Consider the following 24,458-nt stretch of genomic DNA (forward strand, 5'->3'; position numbering starts at 1 on the left):
TGTATTCAAACACCGTTTTTAATTACCCAATGGCAGTACGTTTTCTAGTACGGATTTTTCTGCAACAGACTGATGCACAAAGATATACCTGCATATCAGCAGTTTATTTTAAGGTAATATTGACACAATTGTCTACTGAGTCTATTCTACCAAGGTGACTTTTAACCAAAGGTGGTGTAACCAAAAAACGGCGATGGTTACAGATACAGAATATATAAACGTGTATAAATACTGTAGAAACATAACTGCACCAAAAACACCAAAAAAGAAAAGGCATGACATGCATGTACTGAAATGTATTTACAGAAGAATACTTCAGTCAGAAAGCCGTTGCATATACAGGACTGTTAACTATTGACATGATCTACAACAAGTCAAAAATACAGTGATTGTATACTTAATTGAGTTCATTCATAACTACTATAGCACCCTTGGTGATTGCCAGGGTTTTTAACGCATTACACGAGCTGGCTTCCGCCGGAGCCCTGACCGGGACACGGTTATCAGCTGTTAAACTCTGTACGAGTAGCCATGTAATAAGCCGTGTAATAAGATAAAGATAATGTAGATCTGATTCAAGACACTTCCGCTTTGTGTCAAGGCCCTGCTCCCCCACTAGCTCGCTCTACATGATCCCTCACCTATTAACGCGTTCTACATTCAAGCATCATAGAGGCATTTGCGGCTTCAGACAGCCCTATAAAACATTTTATGCTATCAAGACATATTCAAAAACAAAAATACATAAAACAATCTAGCGAAACCAATCTCCTAGTTGAAGTAACTACTGAGATTAAGAAGGGCCCACATACTCTGTCAAACAAAAAGAACAAATGTGCAGGTATGGACCCTCAAATCTGTTCTGTTGGCAGGACAGGATCTATGGTTGCCACAGCATCTGCAAAGGATAAAACCTACTTCTCTGTCTGGTCACTTAACTTTGAGGGTGGTATTCTTCCTTCTCGGAAGCTCCTTTTGGACCTGACGGGCCCGCGTACCGAAGCCCAGAGACTGCAGAGACTCGGTGATGAAGCGCTGCGTAGGAGAGACACACAGCATCACCAGCAGCTTGGCATCGCCGCCTGGTGGAGAAGATGGAGAAGGACAAGAGGATGTTTAAGGTGTTGGTGTTAAGCAGCAATGAAAATATAAGATTCAATTACATGCATTGGACTTCTCTTTTCTTTTCATTCATGGGCATGGACAAATCTCCATAGAGTATTTTTGAGTGAGTCCATGTTTGGGTATTTTTATGTGTGTATGTTTCAGGTAGGGTAACAATACTGGTGTGTGAAATCTCTCAGTTAGATGAAGACATGTTGGGGTTAACTAAGTATTTTCCAGGGGAAACAGACGGGAGACATGAGTCATAAAAAGATAGAGTGTGTGTGTGTGTGTGCTTGCTTTACACTAAATGTGATTTAGCTGGCGCTTTTAACCAAAGCAACTTATTATTGCTATATATCAGAGGCTGGACGCCTCTGGAGCAACTATGGGTTAAGGGTCTTGCTCAAGGACACATTTGTTGATGTATCACAGTGGGAATTGAACCCAGAGCTCCCACACCAAAGGAACATGTCATATCCACTGCACCGTCCCCACCCCACCTATGGCATCCTGTAGCAGATGAGTGAGTTTGCTGTTCCTGTAGGGGACGTGTGGTCTCTGCTCAGCGAGAGCTCCCAGAACATCAGATAGAGCAGAGAGGCTGCGGTTTATACAGGACACCTCCCACAGAGCTGCTCCCGAAACTCCAGACATCCCTGGTACACACATACATACAAACCAAATATTTACTGTATATGTCCTGAAGCTAATTGATCGGCTTGGTGAACAGACGTCTGTTGTACTGGGTTCAGTAAACTTTTTCCTATGTAAACAAACGGTGGGAAAAGGTAATTACAAAGACCTGCATCATCCTTTTTAAGTATACTGTGAGCTGTAAATTAATCATTTGTCATTTCATGGTTCAGACACTTAAAAGGAAACAGAAACTAACTGCATTTTAGCAGGTGAAAACTGCGGTGAGCTTACTTAAAATGTAAGCCCCCTCGTGCTGGAGAAAGTGAGTTTTTCTCTTGAGAAATTAACTCGGCAATGCTAAAACATGTACCCACTTGATGAATTTCATTTTAGCAGCGGTTTATCTACAGCATCTTAATAAGCCATTAACCTAAAGCCCCATTTTGCAATTTTGCATGTTAAGATGGGTATATTTTCCAGTTAAAATTCTGCCGGGTGCACCCTAAAAGATTCAGGGACCAATGTTCCCATGACACCCCCCCTCACCGACACACTCGCTCCCTGCCAGGTCCACCAGCTGCAGCTTGGTCCTGAACAGAGCCTGAGAGATGCTGGTCCTGGGGGACGGACATGGAGAATGGGAAGGGGAGCGGCAGGGAGAGGTGGCTGTGCTTGCAGAGAGGTGATCATCAGATGAGCGGCGGTTTGCAGGGTTGGCACGGCGACAGCGTGGACTCCACCACTCCTTCTGGGTGGAGCGCTGCATGTCCTTCTTGGCACTCTGTAGCCTGCGGGCTGAATGAAGGAGTCATGAAGTCACCATGCAAGAACGTTTATGTTAACGTTGACATGTTAGCGTGCGTATGAATGCGTCTCACCCAGGGCCAGTGCATTGGGGCTCTTGGAAGAAATGGTGAGGGTGACAATGAGGTGAGAGCGCGAGGAGTCGGTGTGGACGAGGGTGGGACAGTGAGCCCTGAGCTTTAAAACGCTGCTGATGATCTGCATCACCTCAGAGGCGTTATGCACAGGCCTGTAAAACATACGCATACAACACATACACAATTACCTAGCATCATAATCCTATATATGTTATATATTAACAATAGATCAAATAACTACATTTATGTGAAAGGTGTAACTCATAGTGAGAAACCTGCAGCAAGTGATCACCCAATATTGCGGTCACTTTAAGCTCTGTGTATTGCCTTAACTTATTCTTTTGGTTTTTCTGCCCACAACTGTTTGGTTCACTCTCATAAAGTCACTTACAGCGCCAGCAGCTGCTTTCAGTGTAAAAAACACTAAAAACCTACATTACCTGTATTAACAGCTAAAGAGCCAGACGTATCCCCTCATCAGATGACCTGAATCACGACTCCAAATAAATACTAATGTTGCTCCATGTCTGCTGGCTATGTCAATAAGCAACTTTTTTGCTAATAAGGTTAGCTAAAACATTAATAATAATAGTCTTAGTTGGCCCAAGTGGCACAAAAAAAAAAAAGTTAAGTTTATGGATGAAATAAAAAATTGTGTCCACTTGGGGATTGAGGATATCTGCGGCAAGCGGTAAAACAAACATCTAACATAGTATTTACTTATAAACTTTCTATGGTAAATAACTTCACAAACTAAAACTTCACAATATGCACATGCAGCGGTTGAGGAGCAACATTAGCATTCACAACTATTTCATGAAACAACAGTTGAGCTTCAAAATCTCCTATTCTAGACCCGTCATAACAAAGTACAAAAACCCATCTTGTGCACACAGTCTTCTCAGCTCCAGCTCTACTCACTCGTACGTGAGAGCGGTGACCTGGCTGGCACCAGAGGAGGTGGTCATGACGTCCCGACGCTGGTCGACAGCGTTTCCCTGCTCATCTCTGGCCAGAAGGTCAAACACCTCGTTGTTGTACACCTCCATCACTGATACCTCCACCGTGTAGCTCCCCGCAGGCTTCTCAGAGATCAGCCTGGGTCGCACACACAGGAACAGACACACAACCGTGGACAGATAAAGTAAAGGTCAAAGACCAACCCGATTATACCATTTCAACCCTCAGCGCATACTATAAATAAATGGCCTGAGTATGATTTCATTCCGGAAGGACTGAATTACAATACAATACAGTATGATAGATCCGATCTACTCTGGTTTCAACACAGCATAAAAACCCACTCACCTCCTACAGAGCTTAGTCATTACACACACATATCTCAAAAACAGATGAATTATAAAAATGCTTTTCTTTCTCACCAAAACAGCTCAGCAGCAGCCTTGGGGATAATACCCTGCTGTGTCTCCTGCTGCGTCCCCGAGTGCTCCTCCAGCAGCTGGGATCCCATCATGGTGTGAGTCTTCCCACTGCCTGTCTGCCCGTACGCCATTATACACACATTATAGCTGCAGGGCAGGGAGCCAGATGATGTTCAATTCATGCTGAAGTCTTGCAGTCATTAGTATGCTGTTTGTCATGTGTTTGGTTGTATGTCCTTTACTCACACAGGGTAGTGTTTAATGAATATAGCTGAATTATGAATGAATACATCTCAGTGACTTGTGATTTGATATACTAGTCCTTTTTCTGGTATGCTTGAACACTCACCCATCCAGCAGAGATGTGAGGAGCGGCTTGACTTCCTCAAACACTGCATCCTGGGAATCCTCTGGTCCATGCACTCTGGAAGACACAGAGACTAATCATTGATAAACTGAAACTGAAATGAAATAATGCACATCACATCATGATAGTGTTTGACATCACCTCTCAAACTCAAACATCTTGTTTTGCACTGGAATCCCAGCTTTCATGCAATTCACCATCACCGTGTCCTGAAATCAACAAACGAGGCACAACGCACAAAACTGAGAAAGGTGAAGCAGCTAGGGGCAATAAGACACATTCTAACAGTGAAACTCACATCGCTGACTGCAGAGACCACTTCTTCTGATGACGCAGGCCTGATAGAAAAAAACAACAGATTTATTTTAGTTTTAGCTTTTCGAGCACAGAACAACTCGATGTTGTAATGATGCACCGTGTGTTGACCCACCTTGATCCAGCGGCGAAGCACTGGACGTGGTCAAAGGGTAGAACTGGTCGCACCCTGCAGTGAACTCGGATGTTGCCTCTCAATTCCTGTGACAAAACATGGTGTGACAATGAAGGTCACAATAAGAACCTACTGTATTATCCGTCATCTTTAGACACAAAACATCTGTCCTCACCACCAGTGCATTATGGAGTTCTTTCCTCCGCTGCCTCTCCGCCCTGCACCTCTCCCTCTCCTCCTCCAGGGAGTGTTCAAGAGCTGCAACACCAGCTTTCAAGGCTGGACAGGGAGAGTCAAAAGTAATTCACAGGAAAACAGTCCATTCAAAATCTAAATTAATAGTGAAGGATTTTCTATCATGGACTGTGGTTAAAGGTTAGGCCATTGTTGGGTTCATTTTAAGACAACAAAGAAAACAGGATCGACATTGAAAGGCCTAGATAGATAGATTCGATGGGGAATTCCGTGCAATACAGCATAAGTTGTATCTCAAACTACATGAAGGCAAAAAAGCAGTAAAGGTGAATAAATGGCTGTCTGTGTAAATATCAACTCCAAATACGGAGGCATTTGTTCTCTGATGGAAATCTTTATTCAGGCCAAGTCTTTAATCCTGGAGCAGACATGTAGGTACACCTGACACCAAACACCTCCATTCACTCAGGACCAGCTGGGACATACAAGAATAGTCTTGTTTGTGCATATATGTACATATATAGAACATCTGTGCTATTCTAAAAGTAAATTATTCAGTAACAGTCACAAAGCACTTCAAATATCGTATTTCATTGTAAATTATCTCTGCACTTTAAAGCCTTCATTAAGTGGGGGTGTTAAGCTGTAATTTATTTAATTGTTGTTTTGTTGTTTTTTATGACATGTTCCCAGCAAAATAATTAAGCAAACTTTAATAGCTAAACAGGATGTTAACCAACAACGCACAACCAGCACAGCTCAATAAATCATGAAATTGTATGAAATATGGAGTTAAAAATCAATGAACAGCCCTAAAATCCAACTATTAGCAAAGTAGCAAATAAAATACAAAGTGCATGAAATAAAGAAAATTCTCCAGAAGGGTTGATACTAAAAGGAAAGTGGAGGTACGTAGGCTTTCTCATTCTCTATTAACTGACATCAACAATGAATAGTCAAGAAAAGCCATTCTGTTTGGAGCATTAATGTGTCCAGGAAGATCAGTTTTCCCCAATCATCAGAGCCATGGTGAGTAGGTGACTTGCAATGGGACTGCATTAGAAAAAGATAGTCAACCTTGGACAACCTCGAAGGGCGGGGTGAGAGAGGGGAGGGGTGGGACAGCGTGAGAGGATTACCAGCCTATTCAAGATCCAGCCAGCACATTACCTCTAACCCACTTTAGAATGAAGACGGACACAGAGAGGGTAAATGAGTGAGCAGAACAAGTCATTGGAAGTGAGAGGTTGGACCACAAGGGAGGGATAAAAAAAATAAAAGAATCTTCCTTTAAATCACATCTTTAAAGATCAATGAAATAACTTCTGACAGTTTAAATCCTCTGTGGTTACAGTATACTTGCAGAAGACTGAGTAGCTCATAAAAGCTGAGCAGATGCTGTTCATTGTTCAGCCCACGGGACAAAAGCACTTAAACTAAACTTTTACAAACCGCTACTATGAAAAGTTACATAGGATTCCTAAAATGTGTGCATCAGTCCTGAAAGTCCTTTCAGTCTCATTACATAAGATTTAGCTGGCACTGTTAGCTGGCACTTTTATCCAAAGCGACTTACAACTCCTCCATATCAGAGGTTGCACGCCTCTGGAGCAACTAGGGGTAAAGTGTCTTGCTCAGGGACACTTTGGTTAATTTATCACAGTGGGAATCAAACCCAGACCTCTCACACCACCGGCCTGTGTTTTATCCACTACCCCATGCCAACCATCATCTCCTTGTATTCAACTGTGCAGTCTAGTCCAGCAGTCAAGTGTGGTCCTAACTAAAAATTTTAACGTACGCAATTCTACAGTGTTGTTTTAAAAAACAATATTGGCTCCTTTAAATTGTAAAATACCACAGGTCAATGTTCAGGGCAGAGTGTTAGTGCCTTATGATGCTGCTCTTCTTATAGCCGCCGGCACACTGGTGCAGATTGATGACCTGTACACATAAACCGCTGCCTCAAGATTTCTTTAGAATCCTAACCTAAGAGGATGTCAAAGATGCTGCATCTATGTTAATTTGGTGCCACCCCCTCACATACTTACTCTGAATCTCGTGTCCACTGTGACCATTTAGAGAACCGCTGACTTGCTCTACTTTTTCCAGCAGCTGCTTACTCTGCTCCTCCAGCTCCGTGGAAAAGCTCAAATACACAGCGAAAAGTTCACTCAAGTCCTGCTTCACAGCCTGTTACAAACACACACAGAGGACAAAAGAATTGTGAAGAGTTGTGTGTGTGTGTGTGTGTGTGTGTGTGTGTGTGTGTGTGTGTGTGTGTGTGTGTGTGTGTGTGTGTGTGTGTGTGTGTGTCTTTCAGAGTTCCCATACAACCTGCCTTATTGAGGCTATTTAGTGAAACATCTCAACAAGACAGAAGTAAAGACCACTCAGAACCTATCATGTGTCCACACATTCATTTCCGTGGATTCGTACCTGGACCTCTGAAAGCAGTTTGCCGAGGGCTACCCGGGTTAACTTCTGTGCATTCCTCTGGTGCTGATGATGGTTCAGGGCCTTGGTCTCTTCTTCATGGTCCCGACGGAGTTTCCCCAGACACTGAAAAGGATATGACAACACACTTCATTCTTACTTTATGCCAAGCTACAGTATGACTAGCAGCTGAAATAAACTTATCTCCCACTTGTAGCATTTGATGCTTCATTGAATTTAACTTTTATTTTAACACAGTACACAAGTTTTTGTGAGGCGCGGTATGAACATTAAAATCAACACGTTTCCCAAATAGATGGTTGATTTGCTCTTATGTGCTATAAAGCATGCTACATGTTATCCCTTATCACAAAAACCAGTAGAGTAAAAGCTTTGTGGCTAAGTGATGAGTAATTGTGTAGCATCCTAGTTTGAACTATCAGGGACTACTTGCTTGTTCTATAGGAAGGAAGTGAATGTATAGTTAAAGGAAAGGACAGATTTAGACTTTTGAACTTTAAATGCTGCACAGCAAGTGAATATATGGCTGCTCACTTCATTTTTGTAAATTCATTAGTAGTACAAAAAGGCACAAGTTTTATCAATAACATTAATTACTTCATCTGCTTGACTTTAAGAGCCCCATTTCTAGGATTCATGTTATTAATTACACATGTGCTCTTTCTTCTACCACAGGTCAAAATGTCTACAGTTAAATATAAATATAGCCCAATTAGACATAGGCCTACTACTTTGGGTAATAGTTGCCTAGTCTGTGTTCAGTGTTGGCACTGAGCAGCTGAAAGGACAGTCAACTAGTACTTGTTTGTGTCTATATTCTCATACCATAACAGAGCCATCCTGTACAATGAAATATGACACATAAACCGAATGGGAATTAAATGAAAAGCACAGAATGTTTACTTGACCGTGCATGCTCAGTTGCTCACCACTGGCAAACAAACGTTTAGGTTCCATATGGCGATAATTATCATCAAACATGAAATAGGACTTGTACACATAATTACATCAGATGAAACAACTACAGGAGCAATCACAAGTGTTAAGTGGCACAAAAAGGAATCAGGAAAAACACAAAAGCATTCTTGAAGAACTCAAGAGGTCAAGGTAGGCTACTGCTATGATCATGCCCATCGAGAAAATAACAGTGGTCAGGGATTCGCATCAAAGAAAATAGAAATAGTCCCTTGATTCCCATAGGCCTATAGGTTTAGGCCTGTAAGTAATGAATACAGAAGACTAGTCTTACCTCGGCAAGTCTTAAATGAAGAATAGCATTCTCCGTCTCCAGTTCCAGTATTCGCTCCTCTTTACTCTGGAAACACAGTGAGAATATTACAGTCTGTTTTATGCGTGAAGTTATTTGAAAAACATGAAGGGATAAACTACAAGTCTCTGAACTATCTCGGATAAATTGATCTCGCATTTGGGATTCACTAAACAGTGACTCACTCTCAGTTTGTGTTCCAGCAGGTGTACCTGGTGAGCAAATATTTGGTCCCGGTTTATAAAGAGAGGCATTTTTTTTCCTAAAAGAAGCTAGTTAGTAGAGAAGGGAATGAATAGTCTCGTCCCTTCCCTTCTTAATTGATCAAATCCTGTCCTCTAAAGTCATATAATCCGATTAACATCGGTTAACTGGGCTCCTGTACTCCTCAGAGGGGAGGAGAATAACTGAGCACCTGTTGCTCCGGCAGGCTATTCCTATGGCAATATGTTTTCATATACGGTAGGGTTATAATGTTAGCTTATGTTGTCTTTTATGTTATCTTTTTTTAAAACTTTTTATCTGAGAATATTTCCCTCCATTATTGCTCATTCAAAGTGGCAATTCAATTTGGCTGATGTTGTCGAAACCAAAGATTGTTTGGTCCTCCAAGACTACATTACTCACACGTCTTAGTGAATGAAGAAAAACTGGAATAAACTTTACGATGGAGAATTTACTTGGGGATGCAGCATGGCGAATGCGTGCCCATATTATTGAATATTTGAAAGACACAGGGCTGCTGGGTCCGAGAGAATATAGTTTAAGTGTGTCCCACTTTTTGTTTTGTTCGGTTTTGTTTGGTTGTTTTGTTTTTATTTTATTTTTTTTCTTTCTTTATTTTCCTGCTATACTGCTGTTTCGCATCCCAGTCCGGTAGGTGGCGATAATTTGTCAACCGCCAATAAACAGCAGCAGAAGAAGAAGAAGAACGACAACAAATACTTCCGCATAGTCACAGTATTCAGCCAGGTTGTCAGAGGCACAGAGTAATATAATGTCTATGGTCAGAAGTAACCAACGTTAGGGTCACAATATGGCTAAATTGAAAGACAAAAGACGAGAGAAAACCAGTGTCGCCAGTGAGGTAGGATGTTGGAACGCTGCCTTTTATTAGTTAACTAATGGGATAGCTCTTTAGCTTGCGCCTCGGTATCCAAATTTCACATTTCATTTATGTACTGTCATGAATTAGCGTTTCCTAGGACGGCGAAGCCATGTCCCGCCCTACTCTGACTTATTTTGCCTCTGATTGGGTTACCTTGTTGTTCTACCTTAACCCTAACCAATCGCATTTCTCATTTATAAACGTAACCAATCCAATCAACATAGGTGATGACTACTAGCCAATCAGAAGCAGTAGGGCGGGCCATGCCTTCGTCATCCTAGGTTATTGTTTGCAGGCGTTATAGTTTACTTGTCTGTAATTATCAATATTGTAGATTGACCGTTTAGAGGAGCGGCGGGCGCGTTGTCAAGACAACCTTGAGAGGGCTGAGTTCAGGACCAGAAAAGAGCCGCTCTCCGACAAGGCCAGGTGAGGATGATGATGATGGAGATAGTGACTGTTAAACGAGAATAAATAACTCTCACTTTGCAGCTTGTCCAGAGTAAACCCTCCTTCTCCCATCTTCTCTGCTCCACAGGCAGGACCTGGAAGATGAAATGACGATCATCAATCAGAGGGTGCTAAAGTTAGGTAAGTCTGTACAATTCTCATTCATGCTGTGATCACTTGGTGTGTACAATCATTTATTTTACAACATAGACATTCTGATCCCAATGACCAGACCAGTACCTTTTATCGTGTTGCAATGGTGAGTAATGTGTGGCAAATTTGTACTGTTCGGTGCTTTTTACTAAAATCAAAAAGGCTACAAAAGTGCAGTCCATTTACCAATTATATAAACAACGTACCATAATAAAAAACCCCAGAAAGGACTACATTGTAATGTGATCTGAGTCACTCCTGAAAAGTCACAGAAAGTTTCCATTAGAGCCATGAACCCCTGCTTAATATCATTATAGTGTATTACTATACATTTAGTCTGCCGTTACTGCAATAACAGTAGAGCGATTGCAGCTTTGGTTTCTTCATAAAGGTTTTCATTTTGATAAAAATTACACATTCAGTCATATAGTTCAGTAGTCCAATGTCTCTACAGTGATGAAACACATTTATAGCAGCTATAGGGTGAGTTCCACTCATTCAACTATTTACACCACAAAACAATAATTAAATGGAATGATTGAACGCCTTACCATCAGTTTGGTTTGTCATTTCCAGACAAGGAGCTGGAGATGTTAAGAAGAGAGAATCGGAAGAACATGCTGCTATCAGTCGCTCTGCTGGTTATCAGTGCTCTCTTCTACTATGTCTTTGTTTTCAATGAAGAGGACTCCTTGTCATGAAAAGGCTGAAGAGCTGTGCTGATGAAATATCTCAGTTCTGCCTCTAGATGGCATCATAGTGTAGCTCTCTTCTGGTTATTATACTGGGTTCATCCTGCACAGTCAGAAACCCACCACAGCTTCTTGGACTAAAGTAACGCATATATGAGATGATATTAAGGTGTCTATTCAGCTTGTATACAGTCAGTTTTTATTTTCATTGCTGTATAAAGACCTTACTGTATATTATGAGATTCAACATGAAGACAGGATTACAACCCAAACAGTTTGTCCCGCCTAAATAACCAATCAAATATTAAGTTTGCCTTTTGCCACAAATAAACCAAAGTAATAATGATTTTATACACTATATTGAAGAAATGCTTCATCCAGTGGTGCCAATTAAGTTTGCTTCTTTCTTTTTACTTGCGTATAAATGTGTGATAATGCATGATACACATGTCGCATGTGCATTAAATGAATGAAAATCTTTGATACATTCTGATTAAATGTAAGTTTTGTCGTTACAGCAAATGGAGAACCTGAAAAATGTATTTTTTACTTATACTCATGGTGGCCATACACTCATCTCCTGAAAGCTGAAAGATGGGAAATGTCTTATTTTTAATACACATGAAAATGAGGGAATGGGAATTTGGTTTTGGTCCTTACAACTCATCTGTTTTTTATCTTTTCTGGGAGTTTTTCATGAATAAAATGAACACTTTATTTCGGAAGCATATTTATTGAAGCGTTGTTATTTCATTGGATCAATATATTCATTCTAAGCTTTTTTAAAGATTATTTTGGGGCTTTTTTGCCTTTAATGGACAGGACAGCTAGGTGGGAAAGAGGGGGTAGACATGCAGGACTCGAACTCTTGACTTCTGGGTCGAGGCATTAACCTCCTATGTAAATGTATGCCTGCTCTACCAGCTGAGCCAAGGCGCCCACATATCCATTATATCCTTAATCGTTATATTTATTTATGCAATCTATTTGCAAGTAGAGTTCATTATATGAATCATAGCTTTAATAGAGGCCCACATTTGTCATAATTGCACATTACTGTGTGTGAGCAGATGTGTTCTCATCAGGAAGTTTATTGTTAGTAAATGCAGATGAGGTGTCATTCTTCACCCAGTGACACAGTTATGATGTGAATAGTGTGGCACTCTAAGGACAAGACTGTAAAAAACCTCAAGGCTTTCTCTCTATCCTGAGTGGCTACAAAACAAACATCACTAATACGGATTGTCATCGCTGTATTTCTAATAACTCTTAACGACCCAAGACGTAGAATCATTTAAGCGTGTCTCCTCTCCATTGGCCATGTTTCAATTCAGGATTGAATGGATTTAATGGCCCTGTTTCTTTCACCTGGATGCCCCTAGTCAAACTGCCATACAATTACAGGCAGAAAAAAGTGTTTGAACTCAGTAAATCAATGACTTGTATCTGTTATCTTATGCTATATTCAGTCAGTCAGTCATTCAGTCAGTCAGTCTGTCTGTCTAATTCTTAGGTGATGGTTCTCATAGAGACTCGCTTTTATTACTATTCTATCTACCAATTCTAAGGTCAGTTTCCTATATTCAAATTAAAGGTAAATCTGGCAAACCAACCATGTGTTAATCCGTCTCCTAATAATTTCTAACTTCCACAGGCTGTGTGGTCGCTTATTCAGCCCCGTGCCATTGGTTCATATTATATTATAGTTTTATTAAAAAAAATAATATAAATAAAGTATGATAATGCTCTAAAACAGCTGGGTGCTGTAGTTTTTTTTTTTTAGCAAATGTTATTCAAACAGGAGAAAATGTTTGTTGACGGGGACTGTTTTCCACCACGGATTAAAACACATTTGAGTATTTTCAGTAGCGGGACTAAAAAAACTGCAGTGCCCATGTTCATCATAATGAAGGAACATGTCACCCAGCAATGTGGATCATTGCTGTGTTTTTAGTAGTTTTCCATCAACAATGGAGGTCAATAGCACAGCAGAATAAGCAATAGGGCCTATATATTTTAGTCTTTTTCGGCACATTTCATTCACATTTTAGCAGGATCAATTTATTGTTGGCTTTTTGTCTTTTCATGGGATTTCTTGACAATAAAAAATATAAATACAATACAACCAGACTTATCCTTTTTTTATTTAAAATAATTTCAGACTTTTTGCTTTCAGTGCACAGGGGAGATCTCTGTTTGTGGTGTGAAATCAGTAAAATGTGCGACAGGACAGCCCGGCAAATATTAGTTTGTTTGCCCTCCCTCCTACACACTATCATCACCAGCACAGTCCAGAGCACGCCTACGCCCGCTCAATCTCGCATCCCCATATTAATCAAATGTAAACAATTCCATTATGCAACACTTCTGTGGGATTTAAAAGATGATCATTGCCACTGAATCTGTTCAAATATTCATTTTTACATTGAGGTTGGTATCATTTCTCATTTAAAAACATTTAAAATGCACCTTCAAAAGGTAATACGTAAAGTCACAAATGACTTAATATTTTGGGAAGTAACACTGCTATTATGTGCTTTTGTTAAATTCAAGACATGACTTTTGAATACTTTTGAATTATTTACTCTAGGAAGTAATAACGTTTGCTGATATTTATTTTACAATAAAAAAATGTATGAATTATTGTGAAAAAACAAAAAAAAAAAAAGGACTTTCAGTGATTTGCAGTCCTACTTTTGATCAATTGCTACACAATTGCTCTTCCTAAATAAAAGTTACAGTCCGTTTGCTTGAGTGCTCCTACACAGTCAGATGCTGACCTTGTGTGCAGTTTCTCTTTTCATGACACAGCATGTTACAGTGAGTGGCCTCAAGTTAGGGAAGAACATGACTTACGAAAACAACTTCAGCGTAGATCTGTCTGAGCAGTGAAATGCCAGATGTCACTTTGAATTCTTTTGGTTGGGAAGCAGAAGGATGTTGGAGCTCACCGGCTGCGGGCGGAGGTTCAGTGTCTGCGCTCAGGTCAGGTGGCATTGCGTAACTTTGGTCATGTCTTCAGGTTTTGAACCTTCCTTGCTGCCTTTTTTGTCAGTTCACCTAAGAATCACAAATGATTTATATCAAATGTGTGGTCATCATTGAATTACATTTAATATTTGTGTCTTGTATGCTGTTAATAAATATCTATAATTGTCTGCTCTGGCAACGTGTCAAGGAAATATTTACAGTTGATGTATTGTTTATCAAAGGAAGTTGCCAGATCTACTGTAGAAGTACACACCCTGCACTCAAAATGTTGCTAACGCAAAAGTACAGAAGCTTTATTAACAAAATGTTAACTACACAACACTCACTACACTACACTTAAAGTATCACAAGTACAAGTATACATTATGCAGTCTCTGTCAGTGTTATTTGATTGTATATTAGATTACCGCAATGATTATTAATGAGGTATTCATGTTAGTGGCATTTGTAGTTTGTCAAGGAATTAATGTCAACCTTTTTTTGGGAGGTTCAATCTATAATAATGCATGCTTTATAAATTAGTCTAAGTCTAAAATCTTTTTTTATCCTAATTTGTTAAGTAACCATTAACCATAGCTGTCGGATGAATGTAGTGGAGTAAAAAGTTCAATTTGCCTCTAAAATGTAGTAAAGTAGAAGTGTAGAGTAGCATAAAGTACTCAAGTGAAGAAAACTAACTTTCTGAGTGACTATATGAGTACAGTAAAAGTAAGTTACATTTCAACTATCTATTGTCATAAGAGGTGTTGTCTACTTGTTTCCCCATGACCTTCCATCACAGACTTGTTGTCCTTTCTGCTGAGATTATTTTATCAATTACTATACTTGACTTAATAGAGGAAATCGAAATAGCCGTAGATAACTACTCACACACACACACCAACCATCTCCTGCTGCATCATTTGGATCTAGTACAACTATATGCTCATGCTACATCTACATAAACCCAGCTGTCGTCTGTAGTGACTTGCAAAAGCATCTTCAGCTTATTTCGTTGAAATTGCCAGTATTAAAAGCAATTTATTGTAAAGAATTAAGTCATCATGCTCAGATAATAATGCCAGTCATATTACTGAGTCCTTAAGCTGGTCACGGCTGAATCTATCCCCTCCGCACCTAATTTCTACATTAGTCATCATGGCTGTGGTCAGAGTGGTGATTAATCTCTGAATAAGTAAATAGGGGTTTCTCTCAAAAAGAAGATGAGGAAGAGCAGAGTCAAGGAGCTGGGAGGATGGAAGAGAGACGGGGGCCATGGACGAGAGGTAATTTGTTATAAGTGTCATCTTATGAAGGTTAAACTAGTCTGAAGTGGGAAGGTTCATTGAGTGTGAGGGAAAGTAGAAAGGTATCAAACAAGGTAAGCTGATAATCGGTAATGAGGCTGCATTAAGGTGTGGGTAATGGAGAGCCTGTAGAAGTACCACAGGGAGTGAACTGGCGGCAGACATTCACTTGTGCACCAGAGCTTTTACAAAACCGACTTGTTTAACCTGAGCAGTTCCATCTGACTTCTTATTATCTTCCAGGTCAAACTGACCCATTTCACTCAGGTAAGTATTAAAGACATTTCATTGAGCACAATACTTTCTTGCCTGAGTTGTTGCAAATGAACTTGTTCAAATGTTTGGTCACTTTGACCTGGAAATTGAAGCTAAATAGGTGTTAAATTGTCCAAATTAAACCAGGATGTGCTTGATCCTGAAATGGCCACTTCCTGCTGTGATTTTTCTCCGGAATATTTCACAAGATGCATTCACAGTTTTTTCCAACAACATCCCAAATCCCTCTTCTCTGAAACATGACAAATTACAATTAATTGATTGTTGTACAGTATGGCTAGAGAAGTTTTAATACCTCTCATTTTTAAAGTGTGAGGAACACTAAAATAGTCACCTGTAGTCTGCAGGACCATTCAGAAGGACCCGGAGCTTATCCACAGATACACCTCTGGTCAACTCTTATCCATTCACTTAGCAAAGCAGTATGTCCACAGAGCACTAAAAAAGAATGCCAGAGTGAATCAAACAAGACATATGGAAGTATACATTCAAAATTCATATTCAATCACTCCATTTAATTATTGTTTTGTGGTGTAAATAGTTGAATGAGTGGAACAGGATGGAAATTCTTGCTTTAAATCCATTCAAAGATTCAAGGATTTGATGTCAGATGTTACTATGTACCTTGAACATGTCACCAATAAATCAACATTAAAGAGAGGTTACGTTTTGTGTGCAAATCAGTGGAAAAATGAATGCATTCACAGAAAAGTGTTTAACCATCTCTGCAAATGTGTTTCTTGGGGTTTAATCATTTGACTTGCTTTTTACCCTCTATAAACATGTCTCCAATAAGAGGAGACACTCTGCCCTTTTTGTGTGTTGTTTACCTTCTATAGTAAACATAATTAGTGTGAGTACAAATCTAAAACATTGAAACAGTGTGTTGCCGTCCACAACACATATTAAGGTCATTGTACCTTGTAATGTGTCACACAGTGTGTTTTCTGAGAAGCCAGTGGGAGAGGAGTAAATGTCTCCTGGGTCAGGTTTAAGGCCACACACACACACACACACACACACACACACACACACACACACACACACACACACACACACACACACACACAATGTACAATGTACAATACACGATACAATCAGCACATGCACTGCACCTGGTAGCTTCCAGGCTACTAACAAGCATCCATACAGTGCAATCCTGTGCTAAAACGTGACTCACTCACTCACTCACTCAGTGTTTGAACAGACCATAGACAGAGTGACGAAAGGCAGATGACGATGGTTTTTATGGCAAAGCAGATTTTCTATAGCTGATGTGGGTTTGTCTCTGTTTTTCTAAAAGATAAAGGATGTGTTTGTGTTGTGCTTGTGTGTTCATCATGGTAAACTTATAATCCCCATGTAGGCGTTTTCAAGGATTTTTCCTGGTCACCACTGCTCTCTCCATGGGGAGTACTATGAGAAGTTAGTGCCACTATTGATTTTTTTTTTGTCTGTCCTTTCTTCGTCCGTCTGTATCTCAAACATTCCTGAGACAGCAGTTTAATATAAATAGGCAATGACAACCCAGGATGGGAAGCAAAAAAACAGCAATTTGGGTGAATATCACCAAAGCCTTTTCCATCGAGCTAATGGCTAACTGAGCAATAATTATGTTTCTAGGGAGAGCTTTTGCTACGCTGCTGTAATTAATGTTATTAATGAGGGAATCATTCGACTGTGTTCTTTGGTAATTGCCTGTGGAGCTGCGCAGGTCTGCCCTGGTCAAGCATTACATTATTCAAACACTGCTACCAGCCCCTATTTAGTCTAATGGATGTAATATCAAAGGAAAGGCAAATTCCACTGTTGTTAATACTCACCTCTGCTACAATAAAAAGTGCACTTTGCTGCTGCAGAGACACAGATGACGGATGCAAGTTAGACATTAGGCGTGCATTCCTGACTATGCTGAAATGTAAATCTTGTCATTGAAATCCGGATGTAGTGAACCAACTGTAGATACAAGTAAATAAATACAAGCATGGAGGCATGTAAAAAAGAACTGGAAGAAGCTGAGCAGTGTGTGGGACCACCTTTGGCTTCTGGAAAAAGAAAGCTGATTAAGTATGAAAGTGTTCTGAAAGCAACACTGAACTCAGACTAAAACCTATGGCCTTATCTAGTGCTGTTATTTATCTAATAATGAGTTAATTCAAAAAGCCTAACCAATGTACATAAAATGGGTATGAATCCTAACTGTGTTCATTTGAAGTCTGTTTTATGAGATGTATTAGTTATATTTTAAGATAATTTCTTTTCTTTTGTGACTTTGCCATGAAAGCACAATACATGTTTTTTAGCTGAGATATAAATTCTTGAATATGTACTATCAACACCAAATGGGCCGCTTAACTTTTTCCAATCAGTCCAATGGTTAGGTATAAAATTAAGACCATATACTATCCAGCACCACCTGAGTATACAGATGGTCCAACTTTGCACCCGGCTGAGAGTGTGCTGGTGTAGCTCTTAACAGTGGGCTGCCACAAACATACAGTACAAACAGTAGATCGACATACAAATCCAGTGTAGTCCTATATCAGAGGGTGTATAATTTATACGTAGATGAACTTGTATTTGACATACAACTTGGAGGGTATATGATTTCTTGGTTTATGTACAGTCAATTAAAAAAATATTTGCCATTTAAGACATTTAAGCTTTACAGTAGCATGTTGCGACAAATTCATTTTGGAAGCCCTGTGTACAAATAGGTGGCTGCCTGATTTGGTGGATGATCAAAACCAACATCTGTTGAAGTGGAGAAAAAAAACAAGGTGAGCAAACATCTCCTGCTCTCACAGCGCCCAGGCCTCAGTGTGCAGTCCATTAGTGTCCAGCACCTCTCACCTTTCCCCCACTTTGTAGTCAGCCTTAAACTGACTGAGGGCTTCACAGCTTAAACAACAGGACATTATTACAGTTGATGGTCCACACGAGGAGCAAGTGCAGTCACCTGCTGCCGTGTGGAAGGTGTTGTTGAGACCTGAGCGTGATCAAGCTGCCCAACAGAGACAAAACAAGAGTTGTTTAAATAATCCAGTGTGAAACCGTCGTGAAAAGAGCCCAAATAAAGTGCACACACCTGTGACCAAAATCTAATCTAAAGGTCCATGGCGTAAGAAGATATCAAGTGTAGCAAAGTTTTTGTATAAAAAAATGCATTATCTCACTATATTACTGCTATATTACATATATGTATTGCACATATACTTTGAGGTGTGTGCCAAATTCTACATTTATGTATGTACATCACAATTCATAATTCATGTTAGTACGTATATACCGTATCAGTATGTGTATACAGTATATACATATCAGCGGACTTGCACTACTACATTCTTTACTTCTGCACATATATTTTCGCAGAGATGCCTACACAGTATTGTAATGTATATAATGTAAAGAGTTTTTGAATTTTATCAATTCATTTTAATATTTTTGCCATGTTTATTATTTTTAAACTGCTCAATAGCTCCTCAAACTGTTTCTTGTTCTGCTGTAACATGTTCATTTCTCTGTTGGTTATCAGTAAAGTCTTTTCTTATTCCATACTAAAGTTTATTAAATATAGTTTCAAGCATCTCCATTTACAGTACATTCAACTATACATGTGGATTTGTCCTGAGCTCTTAATCCAATGATAATAGAGTAAGCGTATGTAGGCCATGTTCAAAGTAGAATTTACCAAGTTGATACAGTTTGGAATATGGCAGGTTAAAGCTGGAAGTAGGAAAGTTATTGCTAGGAAGAGCAAAAGAGAATGCAGAAAAAACATTTCAACTGTGGCCTTGTAGGGATTATGTCTGCGCTGACTTCATTTTTTTGGGACAAATTTAAAGCGTTGTTTTCATGAAACACTAGCAAATATGTCTTTTTGAAAGCAGACATTGCTTTGAAAAAGACATAACAGTGTGACAGTGAGCCAGCATACACACTACACAGACCCTGAAACTGCAAAATGGAATTCAGCCATCATTAATTTTAGTATTTACACCGGTGCTTTTCTTGCATGGACATGTGTAATGTATCATATTCCCTGGCACATTAGTGTTAGCAATACATGTTATTAAACATGTATTAACAATGAACATGGTAAATGTAATATTTTATTCTGGAAATAAAACATTTTAGTAAACATTTAGTGGTGTGTGCTGATGTCATTTTATAGAAGTTAAGAAAAAACTTTTACAAGGAGCAGATATCCATGTATGTATCCATGCAAGCCTGTGGGTTTTCTGGTCCATGATAGTCTACTAGTTCCTGTGTGGTACTCTGATGCCATCAAGCCACTACCTGTTTAAACAGCCTGGCAGATAAACTGGTGCGTTTGTGGCTGCAGGGGCTACCAGAGCAGACACACTTATTATCGTCACTCTTCTCACTCTGTCACACACACATACATGTGACCACGACTGCTTTGCTCCTGAATCACAATTTCACAATTGTAAGTGGATGAGACAAAAAAAAATGAGGCAACAGTCTATACAACCTTTTTCCTTAGAGCATATATATATATACTGTATGTATATGTTATCACTGAGAACATATACCAAGCCAATGGTATCTATCTATATATCGGTCTCATTCCCTCCCTAGCTGTCTCTTTCACACACATGCAGATTGAGCAAACAGGATTTAAATTTGTCTAGTTGTAAATTAAAGGTATTTTCCGGGTACAAGGTACTTTCTTTCTCAAGGTGCCATTAGTCTCTTCAAACAGAGCCATCTGCACTCCGCGGAAGGAGGCTGGAACAAAGTAAAGATGATGTAAAAATACAAAAACAAGTCAGGTGCAATGAGAGGAATTGAATCAAAGTGCTACAGTAAAGACACGTGATGGAACCACAGCTGGATTTCATTTCTTTATTCATTCTTGTAAAAAATGTACATCAAAGGCAATACTATACAAAATAGAAAAATGGCACACGTTACTCACAAGTTCAAACGTTTAAACACAATGAGGGCTATATAATACTGCTTTCGCATTTCAAAAAACACGTACTAAAGTGCAAGATTTTCCATTCTTTTACTCATTTAAGTACATTCGGAGGATTGTTTTGCCTTTTTCACAGAAGTTTTCTTGTTCACAGCATTTCCAAAGCCTCATCCTAACTTGTGTTGAGAAAAAAATAAAGTGCAGATACAGGATGCATGAGACACGTTTCTAGCATCACACTTTGTGTTCGTTAAAAGCATTCACTGTCGATTCTAAGCAGATTGTCAGTGGTGACAGGATGGTTTGTCTTTTTGCTCTTTCTCTTCTTACAAACTAACACTCACACACAGCACACACAAAAAGAGCCCTAGCACCGTTTTAGACTTCACTTGGTGACCTTGACCGGTATGCCTTGTTGGTCTGAAAGCAGCCACAGAGAAGCACGTAGATGGAGCGCTGGATCTCTGCGTTTCTGTAGGCGTAGATGATGGGGTTGATCATGGAGTTGTAGGTGGCTGGGAGCAGTGTAGCATAGGTGTACACTGATGGATACTCCTTCTCGCCTACCAGGCAATAGATGGCAAAAGGCAGCCAGCTGGCACCAAATGTCCCCAAGATGATGGCCAAAGTGGAGACCCCCTTCTTAGTTGCGACGTAATGCGACGTGGCAAAAAAGTGCTGCTGGAGGGCAATCTGGTGGGCGTGGTGGCAAACAATCTTGCAAATCTTGAAGTAGAGGGTCAGCATGAGCATGAAGATGACAAAGAAGGAGGTGGCCAGGAGTGTGACATTGCTCCGGGTCAAAGGACGCACGATGCTGCAGGAGGCTGGATCGTCCAGGCAGTTCCAGCCGATAACTGGCAGCAAGCCCAAAAACAGAGACACCCCCCAGGTACCCAGTAGCATCAGGTGTACATACTGCAGCGTCTTCTCTGAGAAGTATGTCAGGGCGTTATAGAGGGAGAAGTAACGGTCCACTGTGATGGCCAAAAGGCTGCTGATGGACGCAGTAAAGGAGGCCACCAGGAATCCTACAGTGATAAGACTGATAGTCTCAGAGGATATCACATACTGAAACACAAAGTTCAGGATTAATCCCATGCCGGCCAGCAGGTCAGCTGTGGCCAGGCTCCCAATCAGCACAAACATAGGAGTTCTTAGTGTTGGTGTGTAGAAGATAATTGCTACCACTATGGCGTTTTCACAGGCGATGACAGTGCCTGACATGCAGAGCATAATGTCCCAAGGATTGATGGGGAAATCTAACGGGGCAGTGAAGAACTCCAGGCTGCTGTTGCGCTCTGGAGAATCAGCTCCCATCCATGGGAGAGCTTCTCCAGCCACAGGGGTCGCAAAGGACTCGTTGACCACTGACGACTCGTTCATATCTCAGCGCTGTCGTCTTTTTGTCCTGTAGGCAGCAAGAGAACAAGTAGATTGTTTGTTAATAAAATATTAACTACAAATGAAGCTTAAACTGCCCTGTGAGTCTACTTACTCACTGAAATACACAAGGGCCAAATGCAAAAGTTCATATTTAAAAAAGTACACCATTTACCAATGCCTACAGTATGAATTTAGTAGAATATATGTTGCAAGAGTCACGCTAAAATTACAAGGAAAATCCACCGTAAAAACAATTTTTTAGTATCTGCTGTACAGCTGAATTTTAATTTGTGGTTTTGAGTTGCACAGCTTAAAACAGACTGTAGTGGCAGATTAATCATCAATTTGGGGCTGCTCTATAGTGAGTAAATACTTAAACAACTCTAGTTATATTTCACATACCTACATGTATGAAAGCCCTGCATTCAACTCATTTAGATGGAATATCTTAAACAAAAGTCTCTGCATTAAACTTTAAAAGCTCTGGTTTTTGAGCTTGAACAAACATCTGCTTGTGAGATGTTGACTTTACCTTCCAAAATCACCAGCGTGGCAATATTGAAATTCTATTTTAGGGTGGATTTACCTTTTAGAAGTGATTTTAATGGTGAAGCTGCAGCAGCAGCAAAAGCAACGGGAACTGTCCGTGGTGCTGAAACCACAGCAACACTTTCCGTTAAAAACTAATAACACTTCAATTAACTTACAGTGTGATCGTGGTGCTTAATAATATACGTATTAGTATTTATGCCCACTAAGGAATATCAAATAAAACATTTGCAACCGGCTTAAATAAATATTCTTTTGGAAAACGATTTCTGAAAAGCAATCGAATACGTACCTCCGGGACAAAACGGTGTGAGCTGAAATTTTCGCGGAAATCGGAGCCTCTCGTCCGAGAAAGTATACAAATTCAAAGTAGAAGGGAATGCCCCCCTTTTTTCTCGCTCCTTTGGACCCTCTCAAGTAAAGCCCTTGACTTTGTTGTGCTTCCCACGCATGGGACAGACACCCAGGGCAGGGGTGGTGTGAAGCATTGGCCGGTGTTCAGCACGGCGAGGAAGATGAATGTGAGGAGGAGGAGGAGGAGGAGAGGGGACCGACCGGAGACGCTCGGAGAGCTTTAAATCCGCCTGACGTCACGGCAGAGAGTGAGAGAGAGAGAGAGAGAGAGAGAGAGAGAGAGAGAGAGAGAGAGAGAGAGAGAGAGAGAGAGAGAGATTCTCTGTCAGACTCTCTCTCTCTCTCGACCTTGAAAGCCTGGTGTATCTCAGTTTCACACTGATTATGTGGAGTAAATCAACTTGTCTTAAACACCTGATGTTACCTAATTTCAAGGGATAATGTGTGTAAAGTAGAAAACCTCAATACACAATACAAAACGTATAATCGTATAAACGTAGCCTATAAACCTTGAAATAGGTAACATAAATGGTAACAAGCCTGAGCTTGCTGCAAAGTTATCTTGTGTGTTTTCGTAAATGAACAACTTAATGGTATCCCAGAGTTTCACACTATTAATATTATATGTGGGATGAGTCTTAATTTAGTGTTCCATGCTGTTCGCTGTCCCCTTTATTCTTACAGCCAGGAGTTAATTTTTCATTTTATTTTTATGATTGCGTTTTGGCCATTTTTAGGTCTTTATTTTGACTGGACAGCTGAAGAAATGAAAGGGGAGACAGAGGGGTTATGACATGCAGCAAAAGGCCACCGATTGGAGTCCAACCCGGGCCGCTACGTCGAGGAGTAGAACATGCTAAATATATGCTAAACCGTCAATGTGAGGATGCTAGCATGCTGATGCGATGATTTTGCTACCTTTGCAGCGTTGTGGAGGAAGGTCTGGCGAAGCACTTTGATTTAGCTTCCTCAAAGCAACACACGTGGAGGCCGTAGACTCTTAATGTTATGTGCATTTTTTCAGGTGAACTAGTCTTTACTTAGTTTAGTGTTAATCATGCTAGCCAGTATGCTAGCTGTCTGAATGTGTTGCCAGGCAACAATAGTAGACCAATAGTACAGTAAGCCGGCAGTAAATTCCCAGGTTTGGTCAACTGTAGATAATTATTGTGTTGGAAGTAATATTATTGGCAATAGCTTGCATAAATAGTTAATGTTACAAGTAATGCCTGTAGTTTAACCAGGGGCGTTTCTAGGACTTAAGGTTTGGGGCGCCAGGACCCATTTAACTAAACTGAATGCAATGCAAAATTGGGATTGGCTTGCCCAGCTTGTTAATAGCCACTGCATGTTTATTTTAGCTGCATTTAGTAGTTAAATAGCACCAACATTTGGCCTAATCAAAACTGGCCTGGCAAACCAAAGGCCAAGGTTTTTCCTGCAGATTTGTGTGGTGACCTACCCCGGAAATCCAGAGTTCTTGCAAGAGCACAATTTGAATTTGCCCAGCGAGTTACTCTGGCATCGAGCAATGCTGCTCATTAACTAT

The 24,458-nt window shown here is 40.2% G+C and overlaps 3 protein-coding genes and 1 long non-coding RNA gene across 6 annotated transcripts; 1 reads left to right on the plus strand and 3 right to left on the minus strand.

The window, feature by feature from the left end:
- Nucleotides 1–54: 54 nt before the first annotated feature.
- Nucleotides 55–16,610, minus strand: LOC116706018 (uncharacterized). The gene is made up of 3 exons (XR_004336123.1): nucleotides 16,599–16,610; nucleotides 13,252–13,255; nucleotides 55–158 (listed from the first exon to the last, which is right to left on the minus strand). It is a non-coding gene; the product is annotated as an uncharacterized LOC116706018 (long non-coding RNA).
- On the minus strand, nucleotides 89–9,124 carry kif25 (kinesin family member 25). The gene is made up of 15 exons (XM_032542530.1): nucleotides 8,908–9,124; nucleotides 8,705–8,770; nucleotides 7,438–7,560; nucleotides 7,050–7,191; nucleotides 4,979–5,082; nucleotides 4,804–4,889; nucleotides 4,672–4,711; nucleotides 4,515–4,582; nucleotides 4,356–4,430; nucleotides 4,007–4,153; nucleotides 3,546–3,722; nucleotides 2,622–2,776; nucleotides 2,290–2,538; nucleotides 1,608–1,763; nucleotides 89–1,082 (listed from the first exon to the last, which is right to left on the minus strand). The coding sequence occupies exons 1-15, from the start codon at nucleotides 8,974–8,976 to the stop codon at nucleotides 931–933; spliced, it is 1,809 nt and encodes a 602-aa protein (XP_032398421.1). The 5' UTR covers nucleotides 8,977–9,124; the 3' UTR covers nucleotides 89–930.
- ccdc167 (coiled-coil domain containing 167) lies at nucleotides 9,631–18,472 on the plus strand. Of its 3 annotated transcripts, XR_004336122.1 has the most exons (6): nucleotides 9,631–9,809; nucleotides 10,165–10,259; nucleotides 10,369–10,421; nucleotides 11,010–11,296; nucleotides 14,062–14,064; nucleotides 18,459–18,472. XR_004336122.1 is itself a non-coding variant. In XM_032542540.1 (5 exons), exons 2-5 carry the CDS (start codon nucleotides 9,759–9,761, stop codon nucleotides 11,132–11,134), a joined length of 324 nt encoding a protein of 107 aa, XP_032398431.1. In that variant the 5' UTR covers nucleotides 9,666–9,697; nucleotides 9,729–9,758; the 3' UTR covers nucleotides 11,135–11,748. The 3 variants fall into 3 exon arrangements, 2 of the variants coding, with proteins under 2 accessions (XP_032398430.1, XP_032398431.1); XM_032542540.1 differs by lacking the exons at nucleotides 14,062–14,064; nucleotides 18,459–18,472 and having other exon boundaries at nucleotides 9,666–9,697; nucleotides 9,729–9,809; nucleotides 11,010–11,748; XM_032542539.1 differs by lacking the exons at nucleotides 14,062–14,064; nucleotides 18,459–18,472 and having other exon boundaries at nucleotides 11,010–11,748.
- Nucleotides 18,473–20,533: 2,061 nt separating this feature from the next.
- Nucleotides 20,534–23,164, minus strand: gpr6 (G protein-coupled receptor 6). The gene is made up of 2 exons (XM_032543646.1): nucleotides 22,848–23,164; nucleotides 20,534–22,031 (listed from the first exon to the last, which is right to left on the minus strand). The coding sequence occupies exon 2, from the start codon at nucleotides 22,004–22,006 to the stop codon at nucleotides 20,999–21,001; it is 1,008 nt and encodes a 335-aa protein (XP_032399537.1). The 5' UTR covers nucleotides 22,007–22,031; nucleotides 22,848–23,164; the 3' UTR covers nucleotides 20,534–20,998.
- Between the last annotated feature and the right edge of the window lie 1,294 nt (nucleotides 23,165–24,458).

Source organism: Etheostoma spectabile, chromosome 18 (assembly GCF_008692095.1).
Source record: "Etheostoma spectabile isolate EspeVRDwgs_2016 chromosome 18, UIUC_Espe_1.0, whole genome shotgun sequence".
Classification (NCBI taxonomy): domain Eukaryota; kingdom Metazoa; phylum Chordata; class Actinopteri; order Perciformes; family Percidae; genus Etheostoma; species Etheostoma spectabile.

Excerpts from the sequence above, each read along its gene's own strand:
- ccdc167 (XM_032542539.1), top strand. The coding sequence starts at position 9,759 with ATGGCTAAATTGAAAGACAAAAGACGAGAGAAAACCAGTGTCGCCAGT. Across the intron at positions 9,810-10,164 it reads AAACCAGTGTCGCCAGTGAG|ATTGACCGTTTAGAGGAGCG; the intron begins GTAGGATGTTGG and ends TCAATATTGTAG. Across the intron at positions 10,260-10,368 it reads CCGCTCTCCGACAAGGCCAG|GCAGGACCTGGAAGATGAAA; the intron begins GTGAGGATGATG and ends TCTGCTCCACAG.
- gpr6 (XM_032543646.1), bottom strand. The coding sequence starts at position 22,006 with ATGAACGAGTCGTCAGTGGTCAACGAGTCCTTTGCGACCCCTGTGGCT.
- kif25 (XM_032542530.1), bottom strand. The coding sequence starts at position 8,976 with ATGCCTCTCTTTATAAACCGGGACCAAATATTTGCTCACCAGGTACAC. Across the intron at positions 4,712-4,803 it reads TGCTTCGCCGCTGGATCAAG|GCCTGCGTCATCAGAAGAAG; the intron begins GTGGGTCAACAC and ends TTTTTCTATCAG. Across the intron at positions 1,083-1,607 it reads TCTGCTACAGGATGCCATAG|GCGGCGATGCCAAGCTGCTG; the intron begins GTGGGGTGGGGA and ends CTTCTCCACCAG.